Source organism: Schistocerca piceifrons, chromosome 8 (assembly GCF_021461385.2).
Source record: "Schistocerca piceifrons isolate TAMUIC-IGC-003096 chromosome 8, iqSchPice1.1, whole genome shotgun sequence".
Lineage (NCBI taxonomy): Eukaryota > Metazoa > Arthropoda > Insecta > Orthoptera > Acrididae > Schistocerca > Schistocerca piceifrons.
Window position 1 is genome coordinate 251,562,208 of NC_060145.1, and position 11,460 is coordinate 251,573,667.

Here is an 11,460-nt window from a genome sequence, read left to right on the forward strand (position 1 = left end):
CTAATTTAAAATAGAAGTTTTTATTGCTGCTGACAAGTTATTGAAAATGTGTGTTCCTGAATAATGCACACCTTTTTGTACAAGACTAAGTGACTTTAAATCGTTGTGAAGATTAGTCTTATTTCTAGTATTGATTCCATGAATTGAGCTGTTGGTTTGAAAAAGTGATATATTTTAATGACAAATTTCATTAAGGAATAAATAATTGGGAAGCAGTAGTTAGTATCTCTAGTTCCCTAAACAGGCTTCTGCAGGATGTTCTTGAGTTCACACCACATATAACTCTTTACTGCACGTTTTTGTGCCCGGAAAATTTTAGCTTGGCTTGATGAATTACCCCAAAAAATAATCCCATGACATTATGGAATGGAAGTAAGCATAGTATGCCAGTTTTTTCATTTTTATATCCACTATGTCTGACACAATTCGCATTGCAAATAGAGATTTGTTAAGTTGCTTCAGCAGTTCTGTGGTGTGCTTCTCCCAGTTGAATTTATTATCAAGTTGTAATCCCACAAATTTAACACTGTCCACTTCTTCTATCTGCTTGTCATCGTGCGTTAGGCAAATACTCGTGGGACACCCCTTATAAGTTCTGAACTGCATGTAGTGTGTTTTTTCTAAGTTTAGTGACAAAGAATTGGCCAGGAACCAGTGATTAATGTCCACAAATATTTTATTAGTTGATCTTTCTAAGACTACACTTGATTTGCTATTTACTGCGATGTTTGTATCATCGGCAAAACAAAAAAAAAAAAAGGCATCTGGTAATGTTACTGATGAAAGGTCATTGATATACACAAGAAAAAGTAAGGGAGCCCAAAATGGAGCCTTGTGGGACCCCACGTGTAATCAGTTCCCAGTTGGATGATGCCTGATACATGTCTCTTTCCTAATAATGCCCTTTGTTTCCTACCAGAGATAGAAGATTTGAACCATTTTGCAGCATTTCCTGTTACACTATAATATTCTAATTTATTTAAAAGAATATTGTGATTTACACAGTCAAATGCCTTTGACAGATCACAAAATATACCAGTTGCCTGCAATTTTTTGTCTAATTAGTTAAGCACATTTTCACTGTAAGTGTAGATAGCCTTCTCAATATCAGAACCCTTTAGAAATCCAAACTGTGACTGACAGTATGTTATTTGAGATAAGATGGTTATAAAGTCAATTGTACATTACTTTTTCTAAAATTTTTGAGAATGCTGGCAACAGTGAAATTGGACGGAAATTTGATGCTATTTATTTATCCCCCTTCTTAAACAGTGGCTTAACTTCAGCATATTTCAACCATTCAGGAAATATTCCACTGATAAAAGACTGGTTACACAGATAGCTTAATATGTTACTTAGCTCAGAATCACATTCTTTAATTAACTTTGTTGATATTTCATCATACCCACTAGATGTTTTTGAGTTTAAAGATTTTATGATGGACATTATTTCTGCTGCGGCAGTTACTTGAAATGTCTGGTCTGAGGTATTCCATAGCAGCATCTACCGAACCTGACAACCCCATCTTTTCAGTAACAGTTATAAAATGTTTGTTAAAAAGTTCTGCAACACTATACACATCTGTCACCAATGTATCATTTACTCTTAATGCTATTTGTTCCTCTTCTACCGGTCTCCTCCTTCACTATATCCCATATTGTCTTTATTTTGTTATCTGATATGACTATCTTTTCCTTGTAATATATTTGCTTTGATGTCCATATTACAGTCTTTAATATTTTGCAGTATTTCTTGTAGTGTGCTATAGCATCAACATCAGAGCTGTTTTGGATTGACAGATACAGTTTTCTTTCTGTTTTACGAGATACCCCTATTCCTTGAGTAATCCATGGCTTCTTTGTAGACTTTGCTCTGACCTTGGTAAGTTTTGGGGGAAAACAGTGTTCGAATATTTATTAGCAAAAGTGTTATATTTTTCATTCATGCCATGAGCAGTGTAAACATCAGTCCAGTGAATGTCTCTCAAGAGTGTCCTAAAGTAATCAATTTTTGGCTAATTGATTACCCTCTTGAGCTCAGATTTAATAGATTTTATATCCTGTTCAGTACTAACATTTAACAGAAGGAACTGCATGTCATGGTCTGAGAGGCCATTGACTATTGGTTTTGTAATATAATTTTGTTCATTGGACTTTTCTGTAAAGATATTATCAATGGCTGTTTGTGAGCAATTGGCTACCCTAGTGGGGAACTTTACAGTGGTAATTAAGTTGAATGATAGTGTTACTAACTCAAATAAGTTCTTATTGGGAGAGTCTTCAAGGAAATCTACATTGAGATCACCAGCAACCACTATTTCTTTGTTTTTGGTTGTTAAATGGGCCAGTACAGCTTCAAGGTGGCTTACGAACAGATTAAAGTTACTTGCAGGTGCTCAATATAACTTAATATTGTTAAGGATTTTTTGTGAAATTCTACTTCCGTTGCACATTCTCTTAGCGGTATTAATTTCGGTCGCTTCAATGACCTTGAAGATAAAGTTCTAAATTCTGATGATAACATTATGGATAAAATTGTTTATTACAAACGTTATGTAGACGACACTCTGTTACTTGTCGATGGTTCCTGTGAGGACATTGAGGAAATAGTAAAAAAGTTCAACGACGCACATAATAAAATAGAATTTACCGTGGAGTATGAAACTGACAATTGTTTACAGTTCCTGGACCTGAATATAAAAAAGCAGGGCAACAAACATGCGTTCTCCGTTTATAGAAAACAAACTACGACTGATGCCGTGATCCCGAATGATTCATGCCATCCGCAGGCTTATAAAGAAGCTGCTTTCCGTAGTCTCGTGCATAGGGCAGTCAATATACCTATGAGCGAAAAAGATAGGGAGTCCGAAATTAATACCGTTAAGAGAATAGTGATGAATAACGGTTACAGAATAGATATGGTTAAAAAACTGTTAAGGAAAAGTAATAAGCGGAAAAAGAATAAACCTGATGGAGAGAAAGTGAAAATTATCACGATGCCATACTACGGAATAGTCTCACAAAAGATAGCAAATATTTTTAAGCCATACGATATTAAAATAGCTTTTCAGACTAATAACCTAGTGAGGTATAGCCTTAAGCACGATATTGGCGAGAAGAGAAATAAGTTTGAAAGATCGGGAGTTTATAAGATTCAGTGCAGAACTTGCGATGCAAAATATATAGGGCAGACAGGAAGATCATTCGCGATCCAGTATAAAGATGCGTTCAGGTTAGGAAATTATGACAAATCAGCTGTTGCGAACCATATATATGAAACAGGCCATCCCCTTAATAGCATAGAAGACAACGTAGAAATATTGCATGTAGAAAAGAAAGGGAGGAAACCGGATTTACTAGAGGAATTTGAGATAGCTATCCATGAAAAGAAACAAAGCAATATTCTAAATGCAGAAGATAATTTTACAGAAATGAGATTTTTTAGCGGGTTTTTAGAATTATTTTAGGGTAGGTATGCAACTTTAAACTTGTAGCATGTCACTGATGGAGTTGCGAGAGGCTAACGATGGCAGACCAATGCAATAAGGAAATCAGGCGCCCAATAGCATAGCGTTACCATCAAGCACACGGCTGTAACCACGCCACAACACCTAGGCACGTTAGTCCACAACAGCTCCCGAGCCGGCACTGTGCGACAGCATATTTGGTAGCTATGGGACGGCCATCGACTTGTGCCAACAACTTCAATGTAAGACGAGGACCCACAGTTCAATATACTTTTAATTCTGTTTTACTCTGTGGACTTCCCAACTATTTGTGATGGTATTTTGTCTTTTTAGTCCGTTTAATTTCATGACATAGACTTTACAACCTGATGATGAGAGCATTGTCTCTTGAAACGCATTGTTAAAATATATGTATAAGAACCGCGGTTGAATGCTAACAGTGATAACCAGTATAACGACAACTGCTACCTCGTCTCCATAATGGATTATATTAAATCTTCCATATGCTGTTCTAGGCACAATTTATGAATGTCTATGTTCTTAAATTTATGACAGTTCCTGATGAATGTGACAACTCCTCCTTTCTCCATTTCTGATCTACAAAAGTGAGATGCTAACCTAAACCCTGTAACACTTAAAAGTTCTACACCAGTGGTCACACAATGTTCAGGGAGGCAGATTATGTCAGCTGGGTTTGAAGACTCTTAATTCATCTATGCAGATAGTTAATTCATTAATTTTATTTCTCAGTCCTCGAATATTTTGATGCAATAAAGATAGCCGACATTTCACATTGACTGAGTTAAAATTGGGTAGAGTTAAAATATCTGCTGTTGTAGCACTACCTCTAGTTTCGGTAATGGCCTTAATAAGGTGAGGAAGACAGCACACGAGTTTTCGGGCATGTCATAACCAGCTGAAGCAAATCACTCATGATCAGTTTCCACTGAGCTACCAGAAAGTGGGAATGTTGACTGCTGTTTTTCATCTACTGCTTCACATAGTCCCAGACATTTTCTATGGGATTAAGACTGGATGATTTAATAGGCTAGTTGGGGTGCAATACAATATGTAACACATGTGCAGCCCAGAGAACACAGCTGTTGTCATCTCTAAAGATGCGTGTGCCCAAACAATACTCGCCCTGAAGATGTGCAAGAAAAAGCAACAACTGATCAACAAGGAAGTTGAAATAGATCTCCTGGTTCATGCTCACAGTAACCTGAAACAATGAGCCCAAATCATGGTACAAGAAGTACCCCAGATGACAGGACCAACTCAGGCCTGAATTACAGACTTGTTGCCTTGCATCATTTGAATAGTGATAAAAAGACTAGATTCGTGAGACCACACCGCACGCCTCAAGTCAGCTACTGTGCAGTTTCTGTGTTATTTGTCCACCAAAGACCTGCTGCTTTGTCTTCTGCTAAGAGCAATGGCCTTTCATCAAGTACTCGACTTCAATTGTCCATTGCATGCTGTTTCATTCACATTGTTCATGTAGAAATTGGTTGAGATGGCTCTGCATTCACTGACAGGAGAAATTCTGTTGGCAAGGAGCTATCCTTGTCTCCGGCCCTGTCAGTTAGGATCTTTTTAGAACCATGCTTTCATGTCATGTTACATAACTCTGAGTCGTACACCATTCATTGTACACAAATTGAACGAGTACCAACTCTACACCATCTATAGTACTCCAAATCAACCAGTCTGTTCTTGTAAAGGGGAGGCTAATATTTTGTTTGGTGAACTTATCATCTACACTCATGCTCATAAATTAAGGATAATTGTAGAATGCGGTGCCACACAACTTGGCACTACACAAAACTGGCACTAATAGCATAACCCCGTAGGAAACACACACGATACAGATCTGCAAGTCCACGGAATTGGTGATAAGTTGAGAAAACCATCCCAAAACACATGTGCTACAAAACGTCACTGTTTCCTGTGCATGTACCCCGACATCAATATAGGATATGATTACCATGCACACGTACACAGGCCGCGCAACAGGTTGGCATACTCTGGATCAGGTGTTCGAGCAGTTGTTGGGGTATAGCCTCCCATTCTTGCACCAGTGCCTGTCGGAGCTCCTGAAGTGTCGTAGGGGTTTGAAGACGTGCAGCGATATGTCGACCAAGAGCATCCCAGACGGGCTCGATGGGGTTTAGGTCTGGAGAACAGGCAGGCCACTCCATTCGCCTTATATCTTCTGTTTCAAGGTACTCCTCCACGATGGCAGCTCGGTGGGGCCATGCGTTATCATCCATCAGGAGGAAGGTGGGACCCACTGCACCCCTGAAAAGGTGGACATACTGGTGCAAAATGACGTCCCGGTACACCTGACCTGTTACAGTTCCTCTGTCAAAGACATGCAGGGGTGTACATGCACCAATCATAAACCCACCCCACACCATCAAACCACGACCTCCATACAGGTCCCTTTCAATGACATTAAAGGGTTGGTATCTGGTTCCTGGTTCACGGCAGATGAAAACCCAGCGAGAATCACTGTTCAGACTATACCTGGACTTGTCCGTGAACATAACCTGGGACCACTGTTGCAATGACCACGTACTGTGTTCTTGACGCCAGGCTTTACGGGCTCTCCTGTGACCAGGGGTCAGTGGAATGCACCTTGCACGTCTCCGGGTGAATAAATCATGTCTGTTCAGTTGTCTGTAGACTGTGTGTCTGGAGACAACTGTTCCAGCGGCTGAGGTAAGGTCCCGAGCAAGGCTACCTGCAGTACTCCGTGGCCATCTTCGGGAGCACTGATGGCGGGGTATCGGTCTTCGTGTGGTGTTTTACACTGTGTCTCATACCAGACTGAGTGTAACCCGAATGGTTGCGTGGTAGAGTAATTATGGTGTACGCGTATGTGGAGATAGTGTGTGTGCAGATCGCCGACTTAGTGTAACTGAGGCGAAATAAGGGGAATCAGCCCGCATTCGCCGAGGCAGATGCAAACTGCCTTAAAAACCATCCACAGGCTGGGAAGCACACCAAATGTTGACCCTAATCCGCCGGGCGGATTCGTGCCGGGGACCAGCACGCCTTCCCGCTCGGGAAGCAGTACGTTATACTGCACGGCTAACCAGGCGGGCGCTCTCAGATGAATGGTGTTCGCTCTTTGTACACAGTACTGAATACATTTTTTAAATCCGTTCGGTACTTTCAAACAGCCGAGCCCCTTAAAATAGTTGTATTTCAGCACTAGTTAATCACAAAGTTGTGTAAGACTGAAATTATGAAAGAGTTAGATGACATTCCATTCTATTAATGTTGCTGTGCTGCTCTGTTACCTTTGACTAGTTTTCAGTGCTGTACTGAACAGATACAATAGTAGCAACATAATCAGTCTGCTGCTGAAGAGAATGTAGGACACTGAAGGGTAAAATATCAGTGCCTCTGTTTCTCTCGTGTACCTCTTTGCACATATCAGGATCTCATTTCCTCTTAATGACAACAGTGCTTGCTTATGTTAGTATGTTTAAGGAAGTTGATAGAAAAAATAAATATTTTGACATTTAAATTAAGCAGACAAAGCATGAAATAGTTTATGGGAATGCTCTATTTACTGTTCTCATGTTTAATAACTGCATTTATATGCTGGTGTAAGACCTGAAAACATTAATTTCTGCACACCTTTCTCTGTTGTAAGGCTCATAAAAAAAGAAGAAACTGGTACATCGTACATAAAATATGAACTCACTCGTTCTTGTTATTTTTTTGGAAAGTTATGTACAGCTGCACTATATCCGAGCATTTAGTAAGTTGACTAGTTAGGTAGTATTCCCAATCAAGAGTTGTATATCAGCAGCAGCGCACTTCACGTTGGAAATACGCGTGTAAAAATGTAATAGTATAATTTTGAACAGCTACTTCCCACCTAAAATGCGCACACTGTAAAACATCAACAACAGCACTACTACTATAGACCTGTGTCCCCTCATCCTCACATCATCTGATGTAAAATGTACTAGCTATCTTTTGAGAGTTTCTGCATTTTGAAATTATGCAATGAGTGTGCGAAGAACAAAATCTGGAGCCAATGGTCATAAAACGAAGCAGAAACTGTTCCCTTTAGTAACATTATTCACAGACATCCATAATTTTTTCCATCTTAGAAATTAAAAAATATGAAAACACAGTCATGGCAACATAGTGCAGAAGAAACTATGGCAGAATAACAAGGAACTAGCATAAAAATGTAGGCTTATCCGGGTGGGTTCAAACTAAGGACATATTTTTTTAAATTACTTGAAAGTCTTAACAGTTTACTGAGACATTAAATTTTATTAACTCAGTTGTGTTTTTCATAAGACATGGCTTCTTTCAGAAATGGTTTGTGTAAAATGTTGACTGAATAACCAATTCCTAAAACAGGTCCATCAAATTTATTCCAAACTTTTTTGAACACATTTTCATTCCCCTTACACAACAAAAGTTACTCTTAGTATTCTATGTAGAACAACAAACCAACTTTTCTCCAAATTCCTATTTTTTCACACACTGCAAAAGGTTCCAAATCAAAATTTAGCAGATTTACCCGACACATCACCAGACTTTAAAACTTTTAACTTAACTTCAATTCACTCCTCCCAGCTTACATAGCTTATATGAATCTGAACAAGTTTTATTACCTTCAGAGTGAGCTATCCATCATTACTGTTACATAATTAATGTTTTCCAAAAAATGCAACTCATTGCCAAATATAAATGGCAAAATAACATTATTGATAACTGCCTCTATTTCAGTTCTTGCAGATGAAAATTATGTCTCATAACTTTTTGCCCAGTTTGGATGTGCTGTCTGATGTTTTTAAACAGAGTTCGTGTCTAACAGTGTGGTATGAAAATGTAGCCTCTTTTAGCAGCACACACCAGATCACAGTTCCTACTTTTGACTTTGGGGGGGATCTCTCATATCTGGTGAAGCAGTACCAGTACTCCTATAGTCTTTAATATCATCCTTTCCTTTGTGTACAATAGAAGATTCTTCAGTGCATAATGACTAATAAACATCTTCATAATTAATTTCATTACACAATTTCAAAAATTTATATTCCTGTTGCAGGTTAACAATAAATCCACTCTTTTTTTTTCCCCAGTGATAAACGATGAGACAAAAAACAAGTACAGATAAGATGATCAAAAACATGTGGACAAATTACTTCACACACTAAAACAGCAAAAACTGTGCTCCTGTTGTGTTGCCATACAAGTAATAGTAAGTGAATAGTTGAGGCAGAATTGGTAGCCACACCATACAACTGACATCACTGATTGCTCCAAGATCAGCTGAAAGAGGCACAGCTGTATGAGATTGTTCAAAACTGCAATGTTGAACATACAGGTCCAAAATTAAAACTCATAGCAGCAGTCATAAAATTCTCAAACCAGGGACATTTTTGCAACTCCATACAGCACTAAAAAACAAGGAAAGTCTGATCTGATTCCAAAAATATAGTAAGTCTGAGCTTGTGTAGTAGATAGAGGTGTACAAAATCACCATGCAGCCTGCCTGTCCTTATCTCCACTGCAACCATTAAAGCACATTAACCTGCTGCAACAGAGACACAAGTGTACATGAGTACTGAAGCGCAGTGCTTAAAGTACGCCATCTTGAGTTTCCCCAAGCCTGGCAAGCTTCACTAGATCTGTTCAGCCAGCTGCTGCTGACAGCAGGTTGCACAAACAACATAATAAAGAAAACAAACCACATGCCTGCTAAAATGCATTTGGAGTAGTTAAAATGGACTATTTTTGCCACTTAGAATGAATTCAGCAAATCTGCAGCAACTTCTTGAAAATTGGTATGTCAACAAACGTCACAAATTCAGCATATGTAGTGTAATAAAGGAATCGTATTACAATCAGATCAATTTAAGAAAAACAATAAAAATTTATTAACATAATTCACAAAAGAACCTAGACAATCATATTTTTGAGGCAGAATGCTTGCACAGATTAAACCCAACGTCTATGCGGGGAAACATACAAGAATTCCGTGTATAGGAAATAGGTAGATGCTGCATGGAAACAGCGTTATATATGGTGATCACCTTTGCTTGAATCATTTGTGTTATACTGATTTTGTCGAAATCATAATAAAGTCACAATGCTGAAAAACTGAGTACAAACACATGAGCCTTAAGAAAATTACAAAAATCGTCAACTTAACTTTCTGGGTTTTTTCCCAATTCGTTATAAACAAATTACACCATAGGAAACATTTTTTAGTTCGGATTCCAACTAACCCTACCAATGTGAATTTCGTTTCTCGGCCACAGCTTCAATAAATTCTATGTGACTTGCATATAATTCCAGATCCTTTCCCACATCCATCCATCTTACATTAACGGCATCATCTCCTGCAGAAAGAGGCAATTTGCCAACAGACAAACCAGTCTCATCATGAAAATTCACTGCGACGGTTTCCATCCACGCATTATCTGTGTTACGTGGATCATCTACATAACCTTTATAAACTGTTTCTCCACTTTCAAAAAACTTCGCCACGATTGCATCTGCTTCATTTAACTGCTCTGGCTTTCTTCCTAAAGCATCAAGTGCTTCTTCGAAAAATTCTCTCTTCAAGGTGGTTGTTACCACCTCGCCAGGATCCACCATTCCGCCAGGTATTGCCCATTCTCGTGTGTCCCTGCGCTGTATTGCAACAAACTGGAGGATTTTCTTTTCAGATGTTGAATGCTGCTCAATTTCATTGTTGCTCGTCCTTTTCCATCTCGTTACTATCGGGTCTGCTGCATGATTTGGTCCCCATCTACCCAAACACCCTCTACCGCAAACTCCAGTACGTCCCACAGGATTCAATGGAAATAAATTTTCAATTTTGTAAACTCCTACGTGACTTTTGCGGTTAACATTGCCATCCAGTTGGTTCCATTGTGGATGAAACGAAGGATGCGAAATCTCCGGATCTGCCCAACTCTGGCCATTGATATGAGCAGCCGTGTAATTTGTTGGTTTATACTCAGGATAGTCGATGTCCCAGTGGATTTTCTCGTCGGGTACAGGAAATCTCGCAACAGTATTCTCTGTTCTGGGGTAGAAACCACCTCGGCACTTAAAATGCATCATCCTGCACTGAGACGCTTGTCTAAAGGATGCACCGAACATTTGCGTCAGAGCCAGCAACAAATGATACAATACGAAAACATTCATTACATCCTCGTATACCACACATTCGCACGACTACCTTAACTTTAATCCGGCAAGTTATACCAATCTACACAACAATCCGCCAATCACAACACTCCCACTTGCCAGCACTAACATCGCCGATTTAGAAACAGAAACAATAACAAAACAACGATATAATTTGACATCGATAGGCAAAGCTAACGATTGTAGTATCGATCAGCCGCTCTGTGTCCTCAGCCGCGTATCCACAGTCAACGAAAACTTGCTCATGAATCCCGTCACCATCACCCACGAAGGTCGACCTAAAGTGTTTCCACACACGCGGTCTGATTTTCTATTGACATTATATTCAGTATGGTAACAAACAAAATTAACTGTGCAGGCGTCAATGTAATGGTGCGCGTTTCAGCTTAATAGCTCACAGAAGCGTTAACGAAATACCAAGAACGAATTTTCAGAAACAACTTAAAGCATACGCCCTTTTCGATGATACAATCTTTATTTTTCTACGATTGTAAATCACTTAGCGACTCATCGTCATATGACACAACGTTTTTAGTGATTGTAGCACTGCGTGGAATTATTAGCAGCCACAGGCTTAATCCTGGTGGGAAAATATGCTTTACCAAGTATGTTAAGGCGCAACTAAGTTCTTGTCTGTGTCAAAGATTGCGTAGTACTGTGTAATCAATTTTTAGGAAAATGAATGGAACTGGAAGAATGACTACTTAAACGTCTTTGACCGAGCAGTCAACCTTCTAATCTTGTCTTCACAGTCTTTACAGCTGCAAGAAGTAAGGGGCTGAAGCACTTTTCTAGCG

At 39.1% G+C, this 11,460-nt stretch overlaps 1 protein-coding gene across 1 annotated transcript; it reads right to left on the reverse strand.

Moving 5' to 3' along the window:
• Positions 1-7,846: 7,846 nt before the first annotated feature.
• On the reverse strand, positions 7,847-10,804 carry LOC124712536 (ADP-ribose pyrophosphatase, mitochondrial). Its single transcript, XM_047242846.1, has one exon. It carries the CDS (start codon positions 10,658-10,660, stop codon positions 9,734-9,736), a length of 927 nt encoding a protein of 308 aa, XP_047098802.1. The 5' UTR covers positions 10,661-10,804; the 3' UTR covers positions 7,847-9,733.
• Positions 10,805-11,460: the final 656 nt, after the last annotated feature.